Source organism: Cavia porcellus, unplaced genomic scaffold, assembly GCF_034190915.1.
Source record: "Cavia porcellus strain 051 isolate PalLab524CR breed Dunkin Hartley unplaced genomic scaffold, mCavPor4.1 scaffold_23, whole genome shotgun sequence".
Classification (NCBI taxonomy): Eukaryota; Metazoa; Chordata; class Mammalia; order Rodentia; family Caviidae; genus Cavia; species Cavia porcellus.
The window spans coordinates 10874838-10901707 of record NW_026947506.1 but is presented as its reverse complement, the minus strand read 5'-3'; the positions used below and the strand labels follow the sequence as shown (position 1 = coordinate 10901707).

Sequence of the window (26870 nt, the reverse complement as noted above, 5' to 3'; positions counted from 1 at the left end):
GCCACCAGCTCACAGGATGCCATACACCAATCTCATCAAGTCCTGCAGAGCTGCAGCAAGGGGCTCACCCCATGGGCTGTCGTCAGGAAGGAGGGAAGGCTGGGGAAACAGTACCAGCTACCCCTCTGCCCGTCCCAGGCACCCTGGGACGTTCCCTCAGCACACCCTGCGATGTGTGTAACTCATGGCACCCATCCCACCAAGGTGCGGGCCAGGCCTGCAGGGAAGAGGCCTCCATGACCTTGATTAAGGAGGTGACCTCCGAGTGTGGCTGTGCACGCCACACCCAGCAGTGTCTTCTGCATTGTGCTCTGAGGAAGCATTACGAGTCCCATGTGGGACAGCAGATGGAGGCTGCCTGCCCAGGGCCACAGAGGGTGCTGGCAGCTGCTGCCACCTCCTCCTCCCCCGCCCCCCAAGCCTCACTACACACACAAGCACTGGCAGGCAGGAAACGACATGTTCTTTTATTGATGCAAGTATGACCGATCACACCAAAACTGACATCCTGCATTATGGTACAGCGTTATACTCAGGTCACCTCCAGATACCAGACATTGCATTTAGGCTGTGTATCAAATCGGGAAAGGAAAGTAGCAAAGGCGGACACTGCTTCAAGTACTAGAACCGAGACCAAGCACACACTGACACATGGGAGGTGTTCTGACTCCGTATCCAAATATATATTCTCATTTTCAGCCTTCTCATCCCAAAGCGTAAACAGAGCAGTACGCAAGGTCCTGTGCCACCCGTCCCTCAGGCGGGAAAGTGCAGACACCGGGCCGCTGTGGTTCAGGCCCCGCAGCCCGGAGCGGGCAGGGCGAGGCGCCCAGGGAGGCGGTGTGGCCAGCAGCAGCGCCGACCCAGTCAGTAAGGCCCAGGGTCCGTGCCAGGAGGTGGCATGGGGCGTGGGTCGGTGCCCTGGGTGGGCATGCGCACCCAGCGCAGTTGGGCAGTTCTGTGGAAAGGGCTCCGGTGGACCTGCCCAGCGATCCTCCCGGTCCAGATTCTGTGCAAGGGGCGTTGGACGGCGCCCGCACACCCGTGGAGCCCCTCAGTCTCCTGTGTGGGGCTTCAGAAGCAACTCTAACGGCACCTTCCCCGCGTCCACTCTGAGCTCCTTGGGACGGCTCAGCATGTTTCTCAGTTAAAAGCCCTCACAGAAGGCCAGGAAGCCCTCCCCTGTTACTTCACATTTGCTCTTTTCAAAAATGCATTAAGGATCAATCCATAAGACGTGGTCTTGCAGAACACAGGCTGCCAGGCCACCCCCTTGCCCTCCCGGACCCCTAAATCCCTGATAAAGGAAAATGAAAATGTAAACTTTGGAAAGCCCGCATCAAGGCTCACTGCCCCAGCCCCAGCCCCAGCCCCAGCCCCAGCCCCAGGCCTCCCCCAGAGCCGCTGCCCAGGGCAGGGCCCGAGCAGGAGGACCAGAGCCCAGTACCCTCTAAGGCACTAACCCGACGTCAGAGACTGGCTGGGAAGGCATCCAAGCAGGCCGGGCTCGAGCTGCTGCTTTTGGTTGGGTTTTTCTAAATATTTTCTCATAAGATGTTCATAATCAAAAGTAGAAAATAAAACTCTACATTTCCGCAGAAGATGCTGTCCTCGATAGCATCTCCCTTGATACTCTTTCCCACCCCTCCCCAAAGCAGGGCCCTGCCCTGTTACTCAAAATAAACAAAAATCTTTGTAAGTGCCAAAGGTCAATGCGTGAAATAATTACCATTTTTCTTTTTCATAAAAGTTATATACAAAATGGACCCCAACCAGTGAGGCCTCCTGGTCTCCACCCATTTCCACCGGGACTGTGCGTGCGTGTCGTGGCATCCAGAGGTGCAAGCACGTCCCGCTCAGGCTCTGTGCAGGAGTGTGGTCCTGGGGGACAGAGCACAGGGGTGCTCAATCTCCTGCGGGCATGCCCAGCCCTCTGCCCCCGTAGCCCTTCAGCCTGTACCCCCATACCTGAGGGCCTTCCAGCTGTCCTTCTCCATGTGGTTCTCGGGGCCTTCGCTCTCGAAGGAGGCGATGAAGAGAGCTGAGGGACAGGGCAGCCTCAGCACCAGCGCCCACCCATGTCACCTGCCCACTGCACCCAGCTGTCCCTGCCAGGGGACCAGGGCCTCCACCAAATGCAGGCATCTGCTGGGAGGCTGCCCATGAGGGACTCCAAGCCTATCTCCCTGCTGGCAGCCTTTCCTGTCCTCTGTCACCTGCCTGCATCCAGCCTGCGCGACTGCCCTCCTGGTCGGTGGCTCGAGTAGCCACAGAAGCCTGGGGCTGCGTGGAGTTGGGGCACCTACCTTCCTCGCTGTAGATAGGCGCCGTGAGCAGGTAGCTCTGGATCTTCTTGTCCTTCTCAAAGGGGCACTCCACTTGTGTCCAGGTCATGAACTCGTGGATCTGCCTGGAGATCTCCCAGAACTTCTGAAGGGACACAAAGCCAGGGGGATGTCTGTCATTTTGAGCCTAGAACCCATCGTCAAGGGCAGGGACTTGGGTCTGGGGTCTGCATAGCAAACCTACAGCCATGGTGACCATGAGCCTCACAGCTGGCCCAGTCCCCCAGGCCCTCCATTCTGCTGCCCAGCACAGCAGCAGGGTCTGAGCCATCTCCCACTCAGGACCACGAAAAAGCCACTCACCTGCCCACCACCACGCACCCAGGCAGCCTGCCCTGCTCTCTGCTTCTCGCCCAAAGCTCTGACCCTGGGCAGGCCCCTCCTCCAACTCCCTGGTGAAATCAGCAACCTGGGCCAGCGCAGTTTCCCTTGGCCCGAGTTCTGTGACCAAGTCATCCCCCAGAGAGCAGGAGCTGCGCCTCAAACCTCACAACCAGATAGCAGCCCACCCTGATGGCCCTCCGGAGCCCCAGAAGGCACCAGGACGTGTGGCCTCTGCCCTCGCCATGCTGGCACCTTGAAGTTGATGTGTCCATTGGGCAGGTGGTTGGTGTGGATTTTGTGCAGAAAGTAGATGTCCTTGACGAAAAGGTTGAACACAGGGATGACGATCTTCTCTCGGCTGCTGTTGGCTGTCTGAGACCGCTGCGTGGCACCCTGCAGGGCCGTGCGATAGTTGCAGAAGTTGCTGGATGGGTCCATGTGGTGCTGTGGGCAGGATTGGGGGGAGCTGCTGAGCCTCAGACCACCAGGCGGCGCCCTGGACCAGGTGCCTGCTGATCCCAGGGTCCTGGAGACCTTGGCTGCCGCTGTCCTGCCCACACCCATGATGCCCCTACCTCTTCCTTCCTCTGGAGTCCCCAGCACCTCCCAGACCCACTTGCCCCACGAGACACAGATGTTTTGCAGAAAGATAGATTCTGTGCTCAGAGCCACAGGTGATCTGGTCTCCCGACCTCCAAGCCACCCAGGGGATAGGGACCAGGAGACATTGCTCAAGGAGGTGTGGCTAGACTGTTCAGAGAGCGGGGTCACTTCTGTCAGATGCTGACACCTGTCCTCTGCCTGCCACCCAGGGGCAGAGGGAAAAGAGGGCCCGGGCCCCTGAGGACGCCGTGTGGGGTGGCGGCACCATACCCAGGCGCCTACCTCCAGGACGTCAAACTTGGCCGTCTTAACCTTGGACCACGTTTTCTTCAGCCGTGCCACAGGACTGAGGTTCATGCCAGCTGCAGGGACAGTGGTAGGGTCAGGACCCACAGCAGTGGGGGAGGCCCCTGCCCAATCCGGCCTGCTCACTCACAGATGATGGCCATCATGGAGTTGAAGTTCCCAATGTTGAAGCACTCGCGGGCCACGTCGATGAAGAACTCCAGCACGCGGGTCCGGTGCTTCTTCTTTACCACCTGTGGGGGGCAGCGGCTCAGTATTCAGTTTCCCCTGGGGGCCCCAAGGACCAGTGAAGCTCATACCCTGGGGTGTGGGAAAGGCACTGGGCACAGGGGAGCCCCTGTCCCTTCAGGAACCCTTGGCCCTGGCAATGGGCACCCCACATTTCCTTCTAAAGTCACGTCTTCCACCTTGAGACAGGTGGGACAGTGTTAGAGCCCCACCCCCAAATTGAGGGGCCAGCTGCTCACCCGCCATGGTGCCCATCTGGCCCACCTTGGCACCCACCCTGCCCTGGCACTCACCCGGCACACCTCAGTGGCCACCAGCATGCTCAAGCAGTTGAACCAACTGTCATAGGCCTCTAGGCTGTAGGTCTTGGCCATATCTCCTCGGCACTAGGGGACAAGGCAGGTCACAGATCCAGAGGACCCCGGCTGGACAGCCCCGCCCAGGCCTAGCCGTGCCTTCCCAGCACACACACACCCTACCCCGAGGCAGGCACCAGAGGACCCCACACTACAGCCCAGGTATGGTGCCCGGCATGCGCACCCTGTGGTGGTTGTCCAGTGAGTCTGTGTGGCTGATTATCTGCATCAGGTCCTCAGGGTGGATACTGCTGACCCTCTCCTGTGGGGAGAGCACAGGAAGTCACTGGCCTGCTTGAGGAGGGGACGAAGCAGTGCGGCACCCCCCCACACACACACACACCCCTACCCTCCATTCTAGGGCCACCACAGCACTGCATCCAACCCCTCACTCCCAGGCTGCCATGCTCCTGGGGCCCAGTGCAGGCTGGCACCTGCTGCCCTTGCACACAGCCAGCAGCCCTGTGTCACCAGTATGGCCAGCAGGGTCTCCGTGGCCCTGGGCAGAGAGCAGCTCTGGCAGCAGCCCTGGCCCCATGGTGGTGGACATGCCGTCTGCTTGGCCATGTGGGGCACTGACCAGCTCGATATGGGTCAGCTGTTGGGCCAGCACCAGGGGGTCACAGCACACGCCCAGGATGTCCTTCTGTGCCGCCGGTGGCTTGGCCTTCAGCACGGGCCCTTTGTCCACAGCCGGCAGCCGCAGCTTCTCCCGGAGCTCTTGCAGCTGGCTCCTGGCGGCCAGGGACAGCAGCAGGCTCTGGATCATCTGTGTGATGGCCTTCTTCACTGTGCCGTTCTCCTGCCAGAGGGGACAATGAAAGTGTCACCAGGCCCCACCCACCAGGGAGAGACACCTCCCTGACCTGCATGCATGCGGCCCACTCCAGGGCCCAGAGATGCCCACGGCTGCTGTATGTGGACACCACCCAGGACCCTGGGGGTATGATGGAGTCCAGTAAAGCCCTGAGTGACGGTGGACACCTCTGGGGCTGTCCCTTGACCTCCCCTTCCTGAGGACACCATCTCCACCCCCACCTCATCACACTGGGTGACCCGGTACGCGATAGCCTTTAGTTCGCCCAGGGCCTTCTCATCCTGGAAGTCATAGGGGAAGGCCTCTGTCCACTCCTTCAGGAGCTGCACGATCTTGGCGGAGAAGGACTTCAGCTTGGCCTGGGCAGTGGGGACAGAGTGAGAGGCCCCCCACTCAATCTTTGTGAACCCTGAGACAACAATCATACTCCCCACCAAAGGATCCTGTTTCCCAACCCCTTAGGTCATCTTTGTCACTTAAGTACATTCATTTTCAAAAACCCAACCCCATCTGCACCTGACACAAGGCACTGGTTTCCTTTGTTGTAGTCAGATATCACCCATAGAAAGCCACAGTGAAGTGACGTCAAGTGAGCCCAGGGCAGGCAGGCATGGGTGGCTGCACGGCCACTGCATCAGCAAGGCCTGACACCCTGAGGTCACCAGGCCACTCCATACCATACCACACCCGTTGGGTACTGCTCCCACGAGGGCCAAGGGTGAGAGTGCAGGAAGGCGACTGTCCTTGGAAGATGCTTTGGGACCTCTGCCCAGAAAAGGGGCAGGGATGAGGTGCTCACTCTGTCCCCCCAAAAATGCCACACAAGCCAGAACAATCCTTACCCGCAGCTCCCCAGAACCCTGCTCAGTACCTGCCCTCCCTGCCAAGGCAGACTGCAATGCCACAGTGCAGGATGACTGCCTGCTGCCCTGGGAACTGGATGCTTAGCTGGCAGGTGCCTTGGGCCATGCCACCAGAAGCCAGCCCCCCCCCAGGAGACGGATGGGCCACAGGCCACCCATGGCCTCGTCTGCAAGCCTCAGCCACACAGGTGGAGGCAGGAGCTGGAACAGCTCTCCACACCCCTCTGCAGGGATGCTGGGCTTCGGACCTAAGGTCCAGCCAGTTCGGCCAGTGACACTAAGGATACGTACAGTGAGCTGGCACCACCTGGGGCCTCTGCTCCCTGGGCTCCCCAGACAGCCCGACTGCACCGTGGTCTCTGCCAGTGGGGGTATCAGTGTACAGCCGCCACTCGAGGGTGCGGTGCCCACCCTCCCAGGTGCTCCCTTCCAGCTCACCTTCTCAGGGCCAGCCTCCAGCTGCTGCCTCTGCTCCAGGCAGATCTGCCCAACACGGGCCAGCAGGTCATGGGGGGGCATGAAGACCCGGGAGGTCAGCAGGAAGGTGAAAATGAACGTCCTCTGGGGAGGGACACAGGACACAGGCCATGCCATCAGGAACACAACCGTGATCTCTGACACCGCGCTGCTAGGTCCCCGCACTCTCTATGTGCCTGCCTACTAACCTGCTCACTCTGCGCCCCAGGAGAACCTGGAGGCCTGTGGGGCAGGGCGGAATGATGGGCAGGGATTTCTTGGGGGCAGGGCCTGCCCAGGGACCCAGACAGGTCTTTACATGGGGGCGTGGCCTCTTGGAAGGGGCGGGGCCATCAGCGGAGCTTGGAAAGCCTGATGGGTGACGCAATGGCTAGTAAGAGGGCAGAGGCGGGACTGATCAGTGGAGGTGTGGTCTGCACGCAGTGGATCCCCAAGGGTTCTGAGCCTTGCCATCTTCACAGGGCCTGTGTGCCCCAGACTCTGCCCCATCTGGCCAAGGCTTCTTCTCAATAGGGTGCCTGCTCTTGCCTCTACGGTAGCCCCGACCAGGCAGACCAACGAGGTGGTCACACAGGGGCGCAGCTTCCCGGTGGCTGGGGCCAGGTGAGGGCACTGGGCATGCACCTGTGTGCTGTACGGATCTCAGGGCGTGGCTATCCTCGTGGGGGAGGGACAGGCAGGCCTGGCCTCCTCCTGCTACCCAGCAGGCAAATGAAGAGACCCGTTTCTGTCCCCAGGGTGGGGAGGGGACCGTGGGTCCACACCTGGGCAACTGACCCCTCCTTCTGCACCTGGGGGCTCATGCAAGAACCAGGCTTCCAGGCTTCAGGAAGAGCCCTCCTCTGTGTCTCTCCCTCTCCCAGGGCTGGCAGCTTCCAGCACGTGCCCCCTCCTCCCCCTCCCCCGCCCAAGCCCCTGTCCCCCCCGCTGTCCCCCTCACCCACGTCTCCTTGCGTCCCGCCCCAGGCCCAGGCACTCACGTCGGGGTAATAGTCCACAGTGGGGACCAGGTGCTCCATCAAGGCCTCCAGGGACCCAGAGACAAGGCGTCCGTCTTGGAAAATGAGGTCCCCAGCACCGCCAGCGCCACTGCCCCGCTCCCCCATGCCAGGCTGCACCTGTCCGCTACCGCTGGGCCCGAGGATGCTGGAGAAGACCACGGATGTCTGGGGCATAGTTTCCTGGAGAGGAACGAGGCCATGAGGCTTCAGCCAGCTGGGGCCTCACCCCAGGAGTCTGCAGCCTGTATGCGCGGTTTGACAAGTGTGTCTTTGGTGTGTGCTCCTGCACACCAGCCCTGCCCCCAGGGGTGACACCTAGGCAGCAGGCAAGTGTAGAGAGACACAGAGAAAGCAGGGACCCAGCCAAGACAAGCAACTCCCAGGAGAAGACATGGGTCCTGGGCATGCGGGCAGCAGTACCAAGTCCTGCAGCCCAAGCGTGTGGACAAGGGACACAGGGACAGTGGTCTAAGGCCTGGGCTGACTGTGAACCCTGCCTGGCACGGAGCTGGGACCAAGGACAGCATCAGAAGCTGAGGGCAGATTCTGCCATAATGTAGGGGGTGGGCCAGGCTGGGTGCAGCACAGGATGGCAGACCTCGGACACGGAGGAGGAGCCAGGGCCTGGGTCAGGGAAGAGCCAGCGCTCACAGCGAGAGGCCTGTGAGGGGCGGGTGCCCAGCGGGGCCTGGCCACCTTGGCAGGGGTTGCAAGGTCCCCTCATTACCGCCTTAGGCTGCAGCCTGGTCCCTGTTAGGAGGTTTCAGGAGAAGGTGGGGTACAGGCCTCAGTTTCCCCACTGTGTAAGGCGGCAGGCCAGCAACTTGGAAGCTCACCCTCCTGCTGACCAACAAGCTCCCAGGTCCCAGGATCAGTGGGCACAGGCACGGGGTGGACCCCACCACCTCCTTGTCCCTCCTGGTCCTACACAGACCTGAGGCCTTGCTGCCCCAACCACCCCAGGCAGCACAGCAGGGGGCACTTGACAGGAACTCTGGGTACAGCTGCGCAGCTGCCCCCGGGCCACACACACCTGGACCCCTTCCTGCCCTGACACCATCCTCCTTCCACTTTGGACCTCTCAGTGTCCCTGTGTTAGGTTGGGGGGTGGCATCTGTCACTCAGCAGCCTCTGGACCCCAGAGTGGCTGTGATCTTGAGACCCAGGGGCCCAGCTGCATCCCAGCCTTGCTGTGCAGGGCCTGCTGTACATGGCATTTCCACATCCTGGTGAGTGTGTCATCCCCACATCCGTGCTTGTCCAGGCCTGGCCAGGACAGCCCCCTGCCATCCTTGGTTGCTCCCTGGCTCCCAGACAAAGGACTGGCCCCATGGGCAGGGCAGTGCAGCCTGAGGCCTCCAGAAAGACCAGCTCCTGTGCACAGGGAAATAGGCACAGCATCCTGTCCTCCTAGCCAGAGCGGTGACACCCTGGCACTGTCCCCACAGGGCTGCATTGTCACACCTAGGCAGGAAGGTGGGCAGAGGGGAAAGTGGTCTGGCTGAGCTCCAAGCTGAGTAAAAGCTATGTTGTTGGAGCCCTGGAGGTTGTGTGTGCCACCACTGTGACTCGGGACTGGATACAGTGGCAATGTGGGAGGAACTGAGCCAGCAGTGTGGGCAGTGGCACCACCAACCAGGACAGGGCTGGGCCTCTGCCACCCACCTCTCCACTCCCAGCACCTTCAGGATTCTAGGTCCTGAGATCCTGCCAGTGGCTCTAGAATCAGGTGGGGCCTGAGATCACAGCAACCTATGCACTTCAAACATCCGCCACAAGGGGGCAGAGCGCCTGGCATGGCGCACTGCTGTCCCAGCAGGGACCCCTCGGCGGGGGACACAGCAGGCTGCTGGACCTGCGCTGCCCCCTCAAGCCCCTGCCACTGCGCACTGCCTTACTGCTCCTGGAAGCTGAGGCACTCAGACCGGCTGCCTGGCCCCAGGCGAGCGTGCACTGCCACAGCGTCCTGTGCAGGCTCCCGAAGCCGCGGGCCGAGGCTCATCCAGGACCCCCAGCCGGCAGCCCAGCAGCGTCTTGGGGTCAGGGTTTGGTGTGCATGGGGCCCGCAAGGGCCTACGTTCGGAGGCAGCGGCACAGATTCTATTTTTCAACTCAACAAGATCGGGGGCTATTTTTAGCTCAGCAAGCTGCAGGCATTGAAATTAGCAGCTGAAGATTACACCTCCTGCCAGTCTCATCCCCCAGCGGGGGGGGGGGGGCCTCTGGGCGGGGGGGCTGGGCCATGGCACCCAAGGCTGCCTCAGAGGCGCTAGGGCCATGCCAGCCACCTGGAGCAGGGCAGTGACACGGCCGGTTCTGTCAGGGCCGCTGTCAGGGGACACAGTCGCCCTCCTGGGCTCGAGGTCAAGTTTTGGGGGTATGGGTGGGGTGCTCCTCGAGCCGGGCTCCCTGCCCGTTAGTTCATTCATTCACTCCCTCATTCATTCGCACTCACACAGGAGAACTGGCCAGAGGTGGGGACCTGAGAGGCAGCCACCGTGGCCTGCAGCCCCTGGAGCACTGCCGGTGGGCAGGCAGATCAGGGCTGCCTGGCCAAGGGAGGCCCAGGGTCTCCAGAGGGAAGCAATGCTGGTCAGGAGGGATGGGCAGGCACGAGGGCCCTCGGCTGTGGCACCTGTGTCTATGCATGGTGGCCACTCCCGCCCCTGGCCCTGGAGCTGCATCTGGTCCCACCCTGGCCTGGGCTGGGGCACAAGTACTCAGCGTGGGCCTAGGGACCTGGTACACTCTCCTTGGGGTCCTGGGTCCCCCCACAGCCTGCTCAACCTGGGTCCTGCAGCCCCACACAGTGGGCATGGTCCCAAGTGGCCGCCCACCACCGTAACAATTTCTGTCCTGCAGCTGCCCACTGTGGCTCAGTGGACGATGGGGTGGGTGCTGCCCTCTGGATCTCTCTAGGCCCCCACATCTCCAGCACCTGGCATAGCAGGGGCCCTACCACCAATGCAGAGTGGACAGGAGTCACCGCTGTGCCCAGCAGGTGGGCATGCCCACTGGCCTGTGGAGAGGAAGGCACAGGGGGCTTGGGCTGCCGCAGCCCCTGGGCTCTTCGGAATGGGTTGTGGGTGCCCCATCACACCCTCCCAACCGGGGCCCAGGCCTGAGGCAAGGTCACAACGCCCCCGAGGTGTGTGACAAGGGTCTCTGTTTACCTTGGCACAACTCCAAAGTGGCTGCAGGACCTCGGGGGGTGCCCTCTCCACACAGGCCAGGGCCCAGGAGCAAGGCCCTGAGCTCGGCAGCAGGCTCATGTCCGGGCTCTCCAGGCTCCAGTGGTGCCAACAGCACCCGCTGAGGAACCTCACCCTCGCCCCTCACACCCCCAAATGCGAATTCTGACAAGCTTGAGCTTTCTCTTCTTTCCTTTTTCTGTCCAGTCAGCTTCTTCTGGTGGCTGCTGGGGGACAGACTGACATTGTCCATAATAACAGCTCCATTCTTGAGGCTGGAGGCCTGGGTGGGGCAGGTGGGACTTCAGAGGGCCTTGCCCTTTCCCAGCCTTCAATGGCCCTGGGGCCCAGGCCGGGCAGGGTCAGGCGGCCCCAGGGGTCCCTGCACGTGGGCAGCTCTGGGACTCCAAGTCCACATAGACACATAGTCACTGGGCCACCAGTCCTGAGGTTCCTGGGGGGACACTCCTTGAAGGAGGGAGGATGGGCAGGCTGTAAGGACCCCGCCCCCATCTCCAAGGGACAGCCCTTGTGGCCGCAGCAGGAGGTGCACTGTGAGTCTGACCGACCCTGCCCTCCTCAGGCCACTTGCCCTGGATGCCAACCTTCAGGTGAAGGATGATGCCCAGAGGGCTGAAGTCCCGCCCAGGCACCCAGCTCCCAAGGACAGGGCTGGGATTGGAACCCACAGCATGGTTTGTATTCAAACAGTGCAGTGCAGCCAGCAGGAACTTCAGTGAGGATGGGAGAGGCCACCCTGAGTGTGAGGCCACAAAACCAGAGTCTGGTGAGGTCTGAAGGCCCCTAGGGCAGCTGGGTCATGGTCCTCCTGAAACCACCCAGGACTGAGCAGCAGGTCAGGGCAGCCAGCTCCTACCCCGGTGCCACAGGACTGGTGCTGACCCACATGGAGAGGCTGCGGTACCAAGCCACAGTGAGATGCATGTCTGACCCTCGTCACCTCTGCTGGCACTCAGTTCCTAAGCTCCCCTGGCCCCAAGGTGCCAAACATGCTCTGAATGGAAAGGAGGTGACAGGGGCCTGGGCTGGAAGAGGAGGGCCGGAGGTGGGGTGGTACAAGATGGGGAGTCAGGTCAGTGACTGTGGCATGTGGCAACACCTCCACAAACCCCAAGGACTGGGCCCCCATGCCTCACCACGCACCTCTCCCCTGGTGACCGAGTGTCCTGTGTTTACATCCCTCATGATCAGCCAGCACACACCACGGTCTCCTGAGCCCTGTGAACTGCCCCAGGAGAGAGGCCAAGGGGGGCAGAAACGTGTCCACCAGTCTGTTAGGGACACCTGAAGCAGGGTGCTCACAGGGACCGAGCCCTGCCCTGTGAGCCCTCCAGCCCAAAGGTGTCTGGAGGGAGGGAGGCAGGGGGCCCACAGGCTAAGAGTAGGGAACAGGAAACCCTTGTCCTGGCCCAGGTGGAGGGAACTCCAGCAAGCACAGAGCTGCGAGTGCCTCCTCGTGGGCAGAGGACAGTGCAGGATGCAAGGACCCGGCTCGGTCCCACAGGTGGCAGATGTCTGCCCACTGGATTTCCGCAGCCGTGTCCTGGGCCTGGGCATTGAGACACCTACACAGACAGACACACAGACCCTAAGCCGGAGGACCCGACTTGCACTCTCCTGCACAAACCCCAGCCAGAGGCACAGAAAGCTTTGAAACAAGACAGGAAGCAGCGAAACAGACAGGAAAGGACGGGCAGAGCGGCACACGTGAGGATTAACCCAGAGGGAGGACATGGCAGATGGAAAACCCCGAGGGGAGACCGCTGCACGGCTGTGCAGCTCAGGGGCGGGCGCTTGCCCAGGCATGAAGCTGGGCCCAGGCTCGTCTCCAGCACAGCCAGAAACTGAATTCTAACCCAGAAAGGAAGGGAGGAAATGCAGACCTCCGCTGGCCATGCAAAGGGCCCTCACTGCAGACATGAAGGAGAAATTTGGAAAGAATCCAAGAGGCTGCCGGACATGTAGGAGGCTGTGGGTCAGTTCTAGGAAACGCTAATAACCAAGTCGGACTAAGCACGTTTATAATCAATATAACCAATAACTACTCAAATGACATCGGCTGCCAGCCAAGGAAACGGGAGCAGAGTCGATGCCCACGGTGGGCACCAAGTTGCAGGCCTCAGGGAGTCCATGTGACATTAAACCATTTCCACAACACGGTCCACATCACAACATTGTCCTGCTCGTTCCGTGGTGCCCCTACGACCATGACTCATAGCCAGGACACATGCGTCCCAGGGGGGCAGTCACACAGATCATTACCCTGGACTAGAGAGGAAAAACTCTGAAAAGCAACGAAAGAAATTCAAGCATTTTGGGCACAACGGAGCCAGTCCTCCAGGGTTATTCCAGCAACGCAAGGTGGAAGGGGCCGGGGGAGGCAGCCGGGAAGCAGAGAGAGGCAGAGCCAGAGAGCAGGCACGCGGAACCGACCGCCTCTCCCCACCGGACCATCTGAGGGTGAATGGGCGAACAAAACGAGGCCACTTCACCCATGGCCACAAAAGCGGAAAGTAGTACTGATCCCTGCCATGACGCGGCGTGGGTGACGTGAGGCTGCATGCCCAGTGGCAGGAGCTGGCCAGTGCGTTTTCCCTCTTTCCTGTGAAGTACCCAGAGCAGCAAAGCCACAGAGCCACGACTGGATCAGTGGTCTGGGGGCAAGATGAGGGCACAGGGTCTCTCTGGGATGACGGAAGTGTCTTGGGATGGTTGGTCCCACCACGCTGAGTCTGCTGTGGGTCACAGAGCTGCACCCCCGGAACGGGGAGCCCGATGCCGTGTGTGTGATCTGTCTTGAGGTTTGAAAGGGAGGGCAACCAACCGGGCAGGACCCAGCTGCCTCCACCCTCCAGAAGTGAGGGAGAGGGACTGCCACGACTCTGCGATTCCTGCCAGCACGGCTTCTTCCCTTGCTGCCTGCATCCTGCGGGTTTTTCCTATCAATTCACCAATGGTCACCTGCGAAGGCAGAAGGGGCCTCCCATGCTCCAGGCCCAGCTAATGGTTGTGACCAGAGCCAACCAAGTGTGGCCCCAGGAGGCCTCTCTGCACAGGAAGACTCAAGTACCAGACTGTGAGTGCCAGGGAGGAGCCCAGAGGGGGTGGGATAAAAAGGGGTGGAGGGCAGTTTCACTTCACTGACCACGGAACTTCCGGGCAGAGGGAATGTCAGGCGCCAAGCCCACGGCAGCCACACCCTGGCCTGCTGAGGAACAGCTAATGCTCCAGGGCAAAGCGGGGTGCAGAAGGGAGAAGTTCCTGGGGCCCACACAGGTCTGGATGAGGGCCAAACCTGTTCCCTAAGGTCACTGCACAGATGACTGTCATAACTCCTTACCAACAGTGGTGCACCCCAAGACCCCACGGGCCCCCAAAATCATGAGCAGCGCAGGATTTCCCTGCACCCTCAGTATAGCATGAGATCTCAAAGTGAAATTGTGTGTCCATCGGCTTCTCCACCTTTTGACTTCAGTGGGCTGTAACTGAACCACGGAAAGCAGGACAGCAGTTGTGTGGGGGGGGGGGACCACGCCCCACTTGGTAACGACAGTGACCGGAGAGTATCCGCCCTGGGTTTGGGAGCTGGGGGTCTGCATCCACAGTGTGGGCAGAAGGTGGAGGGCAGAAGGCAGGACCCACCCCAGTCCAGAGGAACCCCTCCCCGCCCAAATGCAACACAGAAGCAAGAACATGACTGGGCACCAGGACAGCTGGAGGTCCCAAGGGGCTGTGCGGGTGTGGAGCCTGCTCCCCACCCTGCACCCCTGGGTCTTCCAGAACTCACTGCCTTGGCTGGGCACTGCAGGGCATAGAGCCCCTGGGAGACCACCCTTCCTGCCCTGCTCCACCGTGGGGTGCCCTCCACACAGCCCTGGGGGGGGTGCAGAGAGGCTGAGCCCAGGGGGAGGGCTGTGCTGAGGGACAGAGCTACTGGGGCTGGGGCTGGGGCTGGGGCAGGGCCGCTGGGGAGGTGAAGGGCACTAGGGTCAGGGTGTAAAGCAGGTGCCTGGCCTATGGGCTGAGGCAAGCAGTCCCGAGGGATTAGAGAGCGGGATGTTACAGGTCAGACCCGGGCAGGGGCAGGAAGAGCAGGTCACAGGGCTCTGCCAGGACAGGGTGCAGGGCCAGGCTGCAAGACCATCATCCACATCCATCAGTCAGGGTCCTGGGTTGAGGGCTGGCCAGACCGGGAAGCCCGGGAGGGGCTTTAGGGAGGGCCCAAATCCAGCTCCTCCTTGGATGGCAAGGGTCAGGTTTCTGTCCCCAATCACACCCAGCTCCCAGAGCAGCCAGGTATGAGATGTGGCAGCCTCTGGGAGGGGACAGTGTGAGAGCCACTGTGACCTGAGCTGTGTGAGGAAGGAGTCGTGCCTGCCCTTGGGTGGACAGGGTGGACAGGGGTCCCTGAGACCTCTCTGCCTTAAGCCCACTACAGCCCTGGGGGTCTAAGGAGAACTCAGCCCCCGAGCTGTGACTCCCTGTCCACTCTGTCCTATCAGGAGCACCAAAAGATACACCAGATCCCATGGGGATCGTATTTCTGGGGGAGATGGGCACCCCCAGGCTGAGCGCTCAGTCCTGGAAGCTGCATTTTTCCTGGTGGGGGACTCTGGGGGAGGAGTCAACAGCTGAGTCCCCGATGGCTGGTTGGCTTCTGCGGGCTCCTGGCTTCTCTGTACCTGTGTGTAGCTCTGCTCAGCCCGAGGCACCCAGTAGGGGCACAAGTGCCCATGAGTGGTGCCTACCCCGTCCTTCCACTCCAGAGCTCCTCCACCTCCTCCCTGGCAAAGTCAGTGATCATTAGTCAAGTGAGCCACGTGGATATCTCCACTAGGTGCTACCTCCACGTGGTGTCACCCAGACTGGGCACTGCTTGGCCCAGGGCAGTGAGAAAGATGCCAAGAAGTGAGGTCACCCAGGGGGCGTGGGAAGCTGCCCAAGTCCCAGTGCTTGCGTGCCAATTAAGGAAGATCTGATCTGGGTCATCCGTGCAGAAGAAGTGGGCCATGACACCAGGAAACAGTTGCAGCTGAGAGCCAGCCCAAGGCCACTGTCCTGTCCTCTGTACCCCGAGGACCCCTGAGGACTGGTCATGCTTGGTTCCCAGCCCAGGCCATTGGTCACCACAAGCACATGTAGATCCCTCACCGCCTCCACCACCCCTGTAGTCCCAGCATTCTGCAGGGCTCCACAATCTTGGAACCACAGGAGAGGATCTGAGAAGCTCTGAGTGTCAGCAGGACCCAGACCTCCCAGAGGACTTGTGGAAACTTGGTCCCCAAACATCCAGGAGGCCCAGCCAAGGTCCAGTGGTTCCCAGGGCTACTGACAGCAGCCTCCCACCGGGAGGATTATGGACAGAACGATGTAGCTGGGGGTGTGTCTGCAAAAGCTGGCGCCTCTGCTACTGGACCCCACATCCTTGGAGGGAAACACCCCAAGGTCAAGCCTCCTTAACACCTGGGGGCTGCTGGGAAAGCAGGTTGGGTGGCACCTCAATGTGACATCACAACAGGAGAGGTTGGCTCTGAGACCTGTGCCCTCTGGAAGATAGGGGGGCTGGGGAGACCGTGCCTGGAGGGAACAGTGGGACAGGAGGTGGCTGAGCTATGGCGAGAGCAGGGATCGGGAAGATGGGGTGGGTGTGTGAGGAGAACCGTTGTTACAGGAAGAACGGAGGTGGTTTAGCAAAAAAAAAAAGTCCACATTTGCATTTGAATTTAGAGTCCACATCCAGAAGTATACAGGGTCAGTGACTGAGGTGGCTGCCACCAAATACTTCGCCCAAAGTAAGAAAGAAAGGAGCAGAGAAGCCAGAAGGGGGAGGACAGCACACGGGAGGAGGAAAGGAAGAAGGGAAGGGGGCACGGAGAATGGAGGGGGAGAAAACCAGCACACAGCCAGACAGGGTGGTGGTGAGGATGTGGGGGCTCCCTTTCTCTCCACCTCTCAGTGTGTGTGAAATTTTCAGAATAAAAGTTGGGTGAGAAACGCAGGGCCTGCACGTGACCACACGTCCTCGAGCAAACAGGAAAGGCTCGAAATAGCCCCACACACTCGCTCACACTGGAAGGTGACGCTCGGAGGTGGAGGAGGAAGCTGCGGGACCCAGGCACTTGGAACAGCGAGCCAGGGTGGGTGATCAGTAGCCACGCTCGGAAAAGGATGCTGTGGGTATAGACCGTGTGAGAACATCTTTTGGAGCAGGGAGATCCTTTCTGGTCATTTGAACCCACAGAAAGCATTGTCACAGGGCCTCTACTGATATGAACACTGTCAGACCCCAAATTATTCGAGATCCATGACGGCTCTCTATACCTAAGGTTTTAAAAATTATGCACAGCAAAAATCCTAGTGCACAAAATCAGCATGATAAATTAGGGTGGGAATATTTGCAATGCACCTTCCAGAGTATTGCTTCTTTTCTAGAAAGTTCTAGCCCTAGTAGGGACGCGCCCAACACCCCCAGCACTTAGCATCACAGACACCAGAAGCAGCAGCCTGGCATGCATGAGAGAGGCACTGACCAAAGCCGCAGGAGACTCTTCGGCAGGCCACGTGCATCACACGAGAGTGGGGTGAACACCGTGGGACGGACACTGTGACCAGTGTGTCCACGGCCACTGTCAGGAATGGCTCTGGGACAGGTCCAGTGCGAGAGGCATCATTAGCTGGGACACCACCCCTGAGGCTGCGTATGCCTGGGGACATCCAGGGCCGCAAATGACATGGATCCAGTCACAGGGGAGCAGCTCAGGCTGGGGAGACCCCAGGGACCGTTCCCTGACACAGCACCTGCCTGGGACCCCGAGGAAGCCAGTGCTTGGCTTCCTCCCTTCTGGGGATGGGGTGGCTGACCTGTGGCTGCTCTCTGTCCCCTGTCTCCTGTAGTAGCAGCTCCTGCGTGAACTGGACGGAAGGCAGCCTGGGGCCCGTTGCCATGGCAGCCAAGGACTGAGAGGCAGGAAGCTGAGGTGGAGCCAGTGCGGCCACCTACTGAGGATGCAGAGCCACTTCCGGGGTCCACGGCTGCCTTGAGACCCTCACACCACGACTGCAGCACACAAACCAAGGCCCTCGACACAGCCCACAAGAGCCTGCAGGGCCCACGTCCAGGCCCCAGCCAACACCTCTGAGACCCCAGGACAGGCGCTCCCCACCTGCTGGTCACCCCAGACTCCATCCCAGGTATCACTGTTGGGTCACCCCGTCTTCTCCACATTTGTAAACAGAAAAGACAGACCCTGCTCTGCAGACAGAGACCCAGGCTCAGCTACAGGCTGCACACAGTTCAGAGTAGGATCGGGCTGAACCCCAAGTGGGTAAACCCAAGCCCTGCTCTGTCCCTCCCACACTCCCCCGTCTGCAGGAAGGCCCAGGCCACCCTGTCCAGGACCCACTATGGGGCTCCCTGGACAGACCACTCCTGGTCACCAGCCTGCACGGGGATCCACAACCCTCTGGGACTCGCCATATAGCCATAATGATTCCCACCAGGGACACTGGGCCAAGCACTCCGGCCAGCTGGGCTGCTCAGCAAGTCCCATGAGCCTGGTGGCAGGGGGACACAGAACACAGCAGGCCTGTGGGAGCCACTCACCCACCACCTCTCCTACCCCCAAGCTGCAGCCTGTCTGGGCCCTGCACACATGGGTGCTGCCTCGAAAACCCCTACACCTCTCCCAGTGTCCCCGTCACCTTCATACAGCTCTGGGGCCACCAAGGAACACTGCATGGAACACTGGTGTCCACCAGGTCACTGGCAGGCAGCCCCAGGGGGAAGCCGGAGTCCTGCCCCTCCCAGGAACCGACCCTCTGCCCCCATCCTGGAACCTGGTCAGTCACTTTAGGTGCCACCATGGTCACACTCACAAATGCTTTGCACTGTGTTTCCTCAAGTGACCCTAAATTCTGTACGAGCCCAGTGCTGTCTCCCCTGGGACCTTTGCTGATTTGGGCCTGTGCATTTCCCAGGCAAGGAGTGGCCTTTCTGTGAATGTCCCCAGCTACGCTCATGAGAGCTGGGACAGTGATGCTTCCCTGCCCACCACGTGTCCCCATCAGTGCACCCCCAGCCATCCAGGGCTCCCCATAGGCCCTCCACCACCTCACTGGGGTGAGCCAGAGCGGGTGCAGGTGGGGGGCCCCCTCTAGGCCCTCACCCCAAATGCTCTGTAGAAAACAGCCGAGTCTGTGCCCTCTCTGCCAGCCCAGGCCTCTGTTCACACCTGTGCCACCATCCTCAGGGACCTCAGCCCTTTGCACCCTAGGACAGGGGCTTGGCCCTGGGTAACTCCAGAGTTCCATTTCTGTCGGGAGGTCTAGGCCTGCGTGGACAGCATGGGCACCCTCGGTGTTCATGGGCTGGGTGGGCTCAGGAGGCCCAGTCCTCACGGAGCCCAGCAGGGTCCCCACTGCCCGCAGCGGAAATAAGGTGGATAATGGACACCACCCACCCTGAGCCAGAAACCTGGGAAGAACCCTGGAGCCCCCAGCCTGCTCTGCCCCTCCCCCAGAAGATCCTCCTGGCCAGCTCCAAGGGCACTGGCCTGGGTCCTGCAGCCAGGAGAGCCCTCTGCCCTGGCAGGCTGCCCGTGGTCAGCCAGTGCCAGGCTCCACAGCACCACCTTGTGTTCCCCGGCTGTGCCTGCACAGCAGCCCAAGGGCCCTCAGCCAATCCGGCTGGGTAAAGGCCACCTGCAGGAGGCCTGGGGTCCCACAGTGACCCCAGCAGCTCCAAGCTGGGGCATATCCCCATGTCCTGGCGGGAGAACCCCTGGGCCTGCCCCAGAGCTGGGACCCAAGCCCCATCTGCATGGTCACTTGGGTACCAGTAATCTGGAGACCCCTATGGGCAGATGGTGGGGAAGGTCCCGAGATCCGGTGTATGTTGGGAGGCATCCCCTCCCCAGCACTCCCAGGATGCCCCAGCACCCTCCACAGGACCCCTCCAGCATCCTAGCACACCCAGCATCCTCCCCAGCACCCACTGCCTCCTCCTCAGCCTCTTCCTCAAGCCACTCTTTAGCAGTGTTGCCACGGCAACTGGATCAGGGAGAACTCTCTTCAAGGTAGAGTCTGAGGGTGACACTGGGAACGGAAGTGGTGACAACAGCAGCTGCTGGCCTCCGGTCCCACTCCCACTCCTCCAGCTCCTGCCAGCTGTCCGGTGCCCGCCCCCCCCATCCAATGCTCCGCAGCCTGTTCACCCCACCCCCGTGTCCCCAGTGGGGCGGCAACATGACCAACCTGATCTCTACGGGCTACGACCCGCCCACCATGCACTGCAGTCACCAGCCAAGCTGGGCCAGGGACCACGGGCAGCCCTGCTGCACAGGCCCCGGCACCCTTGTGTCACCCCTGTCTGAAAGATGCTGAGAGCCAGAGGGTCCCCGTAGGGGCCACGGTCCAGGCTTACAGACAGAGGTAGCAGGAAAAGGGGAGGATGACGAGGGGCAGGCGAGGTGGGGGGCGTGGTGACAGCACGCAGGCCACCCACAGTCCCCGGAAGCATCCTGTGGGCACAGCGCACACTCACAGCACAGAAGCTGGGGGTGTGCAGTCCCGGGACAGGAGGAGGAGCCACGGGGCTTACTGGCCAGGAGGCCAGGGGCAGGGAGGAGGACCAGGCAGGAGGCCATGCTCGGAGGCAGACGCAGCCCTGGGATTGAGGGGGCGCGGGCCAGATGGCTGTGGGCAGCGAGCGCGTGGGAGGTGAGGACGTGGGTGGGCAGGGACAGGTGCTGCTTTTACGATGCAGCCAGCCTGCGCAGGGGCTGGCACCATGCAAGCACGGTGCAGGTGCCTGAGGGTGGGTGGAGGAGGGGCTCCCTCTCAGCCCGGCCGCCCCCAGGTCCTGGTCATCACTCACTCTGCACCCTGGCTCCCTTGACACCCCTGCAGATGGAGCAAGGGAACCTCCTGGGGCAGGGCCACACTCGAAGGCGCCCGCGTCACTCTCAGCGGCCCTTGAAGTCTGCGACTTTCCTTCTCCACTGTGCTCCTCAGGTTGTGAGGGCCATCAAGGGGACCCTCCCTGGCAGGTGTCAGCATGGGATCCTCTCTGCTCCAGCAGGTCAGGATGCTCCAGAGCACAGGGATGTCCCATGGGTAGGCAGTGCCAGCCCATGCTGGGCCACCAGGCCAGGGCACCACATCCACCCTCTTGCAGCCACAGCCCTGGCTCTCGGTGCCCAGCATTGCCCATAGGTGCCTCCCACCCTTCCTTGGTCTGCCCACTACACCCCGCTGAGCACCCTCCCTGCAAGGGGAGGTGGGTGGAAGCCCTGAGAAAGCCAGAGCCACAGGGCTCTGATGATGGCCTCGGGTACAAGGGGACAGAAAGACAGGAGCGACATGAGGCCCCCCTGTCCCTCCTCTGCTCTAGGCAGGCCTCTCCGGGGGTGCAGGGACTCAGAGTCTTGCCCTGTTCTCCAGAGCACCCCAGCTGGGCCTGTTCGCACACACAGCCTCCAGGAAGCCCGTGGTTCTGAAGCTGAACGTCAAAAACCAAGCCCAGTACCCAGTGTTCCCCAGTATCCAGGGCCCCCCAGCTGTCCTGTGCTCCAGCCTGCAGTGCTGTCCCTCACGGGTGGAGGCAAGTGCATGCAAGGACCCTGGGCCTCTCCTGCTTCTGGACTCCAGGGGACTCCCGGGCCTGTTCCTCACCTGGCCAGGGGGTGTGGCCCAGCCCCTCCTCCTGGGGGCTACAGGTGCAGGCTCGGTCCTGCCCACCCTGCTGCCACGGGCCACTGCCTGTACCAGTGCTGGAGGCTAACTGTCCTCTCCTCCCCCTCCTGCCCTCCTTGCCTTGCTCCTCCTCCTCCTCCTCCTCCACCACTCCTCCTCATCCTCCTCTCCCCACTCTCCTTCCTGCTCTCCTCCTCTCCCTCCTCCTCTCTTCCCTCCTCCACCTCCTCCTCCTCTTCTTCCTCCTCCCCATCCTCCTCCACTGCAGTTGCTAAGCTACACCAAAATCCTCTCTGCTGCATGAGGGCTCCGCTCCGTTTTCCACAACTGCCAGGTGGATAGGAGCCATGAGGCTGGCAGTGCCAAGATGCCTCCCCGAGAAAAACAACCTGGCTGCTGGCTTGGGGGGGGGGACACCTGGGAACACCTGCTCACCTGTGTACACGAACACGTTTGCATGGCATCCACAGCCTGCCCACTGCACTCAGGCGGGACCCCAGCCCAGCAGGCCCCAGCCCCGGGAAGGCCCACTCCTCCCACTCTGGGTGCCTCCTCCCGGGATAGGGTCCAGAGGTGCCAGAGCAGTATTAGGGGTGTCACCGCGGGAACACCCTCAGGAAGGCCCGGAACCTCAGTGCCATGGTACTGATGGGGAAACCGAGTCTGGGGCCTGCGGTCTGGCTGTCCTGCGAGACACATGGCCGCCAGGACCCGGGGGCTGCGGTTCTGCTTGGGACCCAGGCCCAGCGCTGGGCCAGGGCAGGGCAGGCTGGCCCACCGAGGTGGGCAAAGGGTCTGGGGTGCTGCCTGGGGGACACCCATGGGGCACCCCGCGTGGGGACACTGGCATCGGGTCCTTCTCACGTCCACGCTGAGGGAGTGCGAGGGGGTCGCTGCCCTGAGCGGGAGCCAGGCTGGAGACGCAGGGGCGGGGACCCGCGCACCCCGCAAACGCCCCTGCCCGCCTGGCCGGAGCTCGGTCCTGCACAGCCCTGCTGGCGCGGCCGGGGCCTCCACAGCGGCAGCGCGGGCCTGGGCCGGGCGGGGACGGAAACTTCCACCCGAGCCCGCGTCCCGGACCGCGCAGCCCGGACCGAGCCACGCGCGCCCCACACCCCGCGCCCCGCGCCCCGCATCCCGAGCGCCCCGCACCCTGCGCCCCGCACCCAGCTCCCTGCGCCAGACCCGTCACCCCGTGCCTACCTCGGTCCCGGCCCGCGCCGCGCCCCCGCCGCCCTTGCCGAGCCGGACCCCGCCACGCGCGCCGCCGGCGGCTCATGCTCGGCTCTGCTCGGCTCCGCGCCGCCCGCCCCGCGCCGCCCCGCGCCGCCCCCGCCTGGCCGAGCGGCTCCTCAGCGCCGGGCTCGGGGTGCGGGGCGCGGAGCTCGGGGTGCGGGGTGCGGGTTGCAGGGAACGGGAGGCCGAGGCAGGACCAGCCCAGAGGCAGAGGCGCCGCGGCCCCGCATCCCACGCCGGGTCCCCTGCGCCACCGTGGCGCGCCGAGGGCGGGGTCCCCTCTTCCCTGCACAAACTGGGGTCCAAAGTCACCTTGAGGGCGCCCGTGGCCCGCATCTCCCCGCACCCTGCAGGGAGACCGGGCCTCTGCGGAGGGCGCCCGAGCAGAGTGGGCGCCCGCGTGGGGGCAGAAGGAGGGTATCTGCGTGGAAAATGGGGAGCCCCCCAGCACAACGGGGAGGCCAGGCCTCGCCAGCATTCACCAGGGCCTGCTGCGCACCAGGTGCAGGGCCACAGGGGATGCAGCTGCGCTCCCTGCCCCGCTGCAGCTTTGCGGGAAGACGCAGCCAACTGCTAGAGAAAGCAGCCTTGGGAGGAAGGCAGCGGGTAGAGGGGCCGGGGCACAGCGTGGGCCGCCGCGGCTGGGCGTCCTGAGGCGCCCTTGCTGTCAAGGGGACGTCCCTGCACAGTGGAGTCCAGCGCACTAAAGAACCAGCACTTGGGCCACTGGGTGCTGCAGGTTCAAAGGCCCTGGGGTGAGGCCCAGAAAGGAGGTGCGAGACGAGGTGGGGGCCAGGCGGTGACAGCCCAGGCGTTGTTCAGAGCAGCTGTGCAGTGCTGCTGGGTTTTTGCAGAGCCTTTGCATGTGATAGTCTTTGCTTTTTATGAAAATATTTTATTGTGGAAAACAGAGGCTAAGACTGGGAGTGTGGGTAAGGGCTAGAGCAACCGCCACGCAGACACGAGGCACCGCCACGGAGCAGCAGTGATGATGATGGCGGTGACATCACGGAGCCCACCCTGGCGCCGTCTCCTCAGCGTGCCCACCCTGTCCTCTGCACCCGCTGCTGGGTCCACTGAGATGAACGCTGGGCGTTTCACAGCGTGGAGCCTCCCGGGCGTTCCTGAGGGGGACCGAGCGCGTTCGCGGGAAACCCCTGAGCCGGGGGCCTGCTCTCCGCCAGAATCCAAGCATCACCAGCTGCCGAGGTTTTCAGACTTCGAATATTCTGTCTAGATTTCCAGGCTCCCCTGTGAGCTGCTCCAAGCGCCCTGTTACTCAGGCTTTTGTAGAGTGGGCAGATGCTGCTTACCTTCTGCTCAACCTCCTCTGTTTTGCTCTTCACTAGCCTGCCTGTCTGTCTGTCTGTCTGTCTGTCTGTCTGTCTGTCGAGTCAGGATCTCACTACGTAGCCTAGGCCAGCCTGGAATCTGTGACGACCCTCTTGCCTCAGCCTCCTGAGTGCTGGGATCACATCTGTGTGCCCCAACACCTAACTAATTTTATATTTGTTGTTAAACAACTGACTGCTGAATTTCCTGGCTGGGCCATCTCATGCATCTTCTCGACCCGGTTTTGTTACATCTGTGTCGGTCCTTTGGCTGTTATCTGTTGCCCACCTCCTTTTCTTCTTTACCTCCTTTCTGGCCGTTCTCAGTGATTCCAATCTTCTTTTCTGCTCTACATTTAGAACTACAAATTCACTTTTTTTTTTAAAGACTGGTTCTTGCCCTGCAGTTCAGGCTGGTCCAGAACTCACTGTTTATTGTGCAATGGCCTTGAACTCGCAGCAATTCTCCTGCCTCAGCTTCCCCGGTGCTGGGATTACAGGTATAAATTCCTGTTTTGAACACTGCTTTTCTCCCTCACAAGTTTCATGTTTCCGTTTTTATTTTCATTTAGCTCAAGATTTCTGTGTGTAAATGGAATTCAAGGGAGCTACAGTTCCAGGATTTTTTTTTTTAATCCTGGGAACTGAATGCAGGGCCTAAAACAATGAGCCACAGTCCTGGCCCTTTAAAAAAAGTTTTCTTTTAAATTTTGGACAGGATCTCACTGAGTTACTGAGTTGTTCAGGCTGGGCTCAAACTGGCAGTTCTCCTGCCTCAGCCTCCTAGAGTGCTAGAATGACAGGTGTGCACCACCGTGGTTGGCTCTGAAAGAAGAACCTTAAAATCTGCACTATGGCTCCAACCTGGAAACAACCTGAAAGTCCTTCAGTAGGTAAATAGATAAACAGATTGTGGTACATCCATACAGTGAAATATTGCTTAGCAGAAAAAAGGAATGAAACACAGTCCTTTGGATGATTCTCAGATACATTATGTTTGGTAGAAGAAGCCAAACCTGAAGGATCCATACTGAATGATTCCATTTAATGACATTCCAGTAAAGGCAAAATGACAGATATTGGAAACAATTCAATTTAGAAGGCTGGGGACTGATTATGGGGAAGACCACAGGGGCAATGATAGTGTCTGTGCCGTTGTCAAGATTTAAAATGGCCATTTATCAAGGATGAATTTGAGGGCCAGGGATTTAGCTCATTGGCAGAAGCACCTACCTGTCAAGTGCGAGGTCATGAGTTCAACCCCTGATACCAAAAAAAAAAAAAAAAAAAAAAAAAAGAATGACTTTGACTATATGTAAATTCTAAGATAATTTTAATTTCCAACATAAGTGGGAGCCAGTGTGACGATAAATTTCAGAATCTCCCCTCTTTGCTACTCCGTTGTTGTCTGGGGAATCCACTGGTGCCTGGAATACATGGCGGGTTCCAGTCTGTATGCAGCCTATAAGTCCCGGGTGCCCAAGTCGCAGGCTTGGTTCCCAGAGCAGGATGGGAGGAGAGCCTGGAGAGCGTGAAGTTCTCTCGGGACCTCATAATTCTCTTGAGGGAGTGTTTTTAATAACAAGCAAGGCTGAGCCAGGTATGATGATGCATACCTGTAATCCCAGCACTCGGGAGGCTGAGGCAGGAGGAGCATCACAAGTTCAAGACCAGCCTAGGCCTCAAAGTGAGCTCAAGGCCAGCCTGAACTGAGCAGTAAGACCCTGTCTCAAAAGAAAAAAAAAAAACAAAAAGAAAAAAGCAGGGCTGAGCCCTCTCTCCTCTGCAGAAAGTGTCCTGCAGGACACCGGAGACTTCTGCAGGCTTGGGTGGAGTCCATGTGGCATCACTGAAGCTGTCCCGGCTGGGACCAGAAATGTCCCCAAAGGCTCAGGACATGGAAGCAAGATGCTGAGGGTCTTGGGGAGGTGACTGGGTCACAAGGCTCTGACTCTGCTGGCAGTCAGGGCACTGAATGCAGAGAGAAGACCATGTCTGGTGGCACTATGGGCGGGGGATAGAATGGGGCGGAGCCTAGCTGAGAGTGGGTCATAGGGTGTGGCCTTGGAGTGTGAGCTTGGGGACTACAGCTGGCCCTGCCCCATCCTCCTCCCTCATTCTCTTCCTCTCTCCCCATTTCCTGTCCCCTTCCTGGACACTGTGGCCTCACCACAGGCCACAGCGATGGCCCCAGCAGATAGCAAGAGCCAAAGTGGCCCTCTCCTCTTTGCAGATGACCTTTGCAGGTGCCCCATTAAAGCCATGGGAAGCTGAGTGACAGCAACCACCTCAGTTGTAACTGCCGCTTGCCCTCGAGGGAACCTGGCACACCCAGCCCTGAGCACAGAGGGATAGGAAAGGCAGTCCAGTGGGCCTGCAGTCACAGTGCCAGCTGTTCAGTTGGCATCGACTGGATTGGGATGTTTTTGGAAATCCAGGTGGACTCCACTGCCACGGTCCATTGTCACTGTCTCTTGATCCACCTCCCTTGCTGCCACCCAGGATGTGAATCTGTCCCTCGATCCCCAGTGAACCACCAGATGTTTGAGTTTCCTTCAAAAAGATGAAAAACTTCAGAAGGGAAGGAACCCATGTGTAGTAAAAGACCAACTCAACTCACTCAGCTCCTCTCGAAGACATGGAACCCTGGCCATGGGTGTGGAAGGGATGCATCTTCCCTGAGCACAGCCATCCTGGGCGCAAGGGCACCTGTCCCCCTGCCTCTCTCATCAAGATTCAGAGACCTTGTGGCAGAGCTGTCCTCATAGGGTCACCATCGGCCTCCACCCAGAGAGCATGGCACAGGCATCACCACTGCAGTGACTACGTTTTGCTGCCTGTGACACATGATCTTTAGTTCTAACAAGGGACTCTGTGTCATCAGGTTTCCCATCCCAGGAACAAAATACCTGATACCCACCAGCTCGGCGTGAAGGCCCTAAATTCAATCTCCAGTATCAAAAGAAAGAGCTGAGGCTTCGGTATCTGAAAGAAAGAAACCCGGAGATGTCACTCAGGGCTCCCTAGGCTTGACCCCCAGTCCTGGATGGGAGTAACTTGCAGGGAAGAGGTAAACCAG

The 26870-nt window shown here is 60.5% G+C and overlaps 1 protein-coding gene across 3 annotated transcripts in view; it reads right to left on the bottom strand.

The window, feature by feature from the left end:
• Positions 1 to 441: 441 nt before the first annotated feature.
• The window catches only part of Rasgef1a (RasGEF domain family member 1A), an 83061-nt gene continuing 56632 nt past the window's right edge, over positions 442 to 26870 (bottom strand). Inside the window, exons 1-13 of one of the 3 annotated variants that reach the window (XM_063233574.1) lie at positions 22428 to 22743; positions 7300 to 7500; positions 6281 to 6403; positions 5201 to 5338; positions 4743 to 4964; positions 4347 to 4424; positions 4100 to 4192; positions 3709 to 3811; positions 3555 to 3634; positions 2922 to 3113; positions 2307 to 2430; positions 1969 to 2041; positions 442 to 1881 (exon numbers count right to left, since the gene is read on the bottom strand). In XM_063233574.1, coding sequence (XP_063089644.1) covers positions 1857 to 1881; positions 1969 to 2041; positions 2307 to 2430; positions 2922 to 3113; positions 3555 to 3634; positions 3709 to 3811; positions 4100 to 4192; positions 4347 to 4424; positions 4743 to 4964; positions 5201 to 5338; positions 6281 to 6403; positions 7300 to 7494 — 1446 coding nt within the window. In that variant the 5' untranslated portion in view covers positions 7495 to 7500; positions 22428 to 22743 and the 3' untranslated portion in view covers positions 442 to 1856. Of the gene's footprint in view, positions 1882 to 1968; positions 2042 to 2306; positions 2431 to 2921; positions 3114 to 3554; positions 3635 to 3708; positions 3812 to 4099; positions 4193 to 4346; positions 4425 to 4742; positions 4965 to 5200; positions 5339 to 6280; positions 6404 to 7299; positions 7501 to 10493; positions 11162 to 22427; positions 22744 to 26870 lie in introns of those variants that run through there. The other 2 variants (XM_063233573.1, XM_063233575.1) reach the window with 2 other exon arrangements.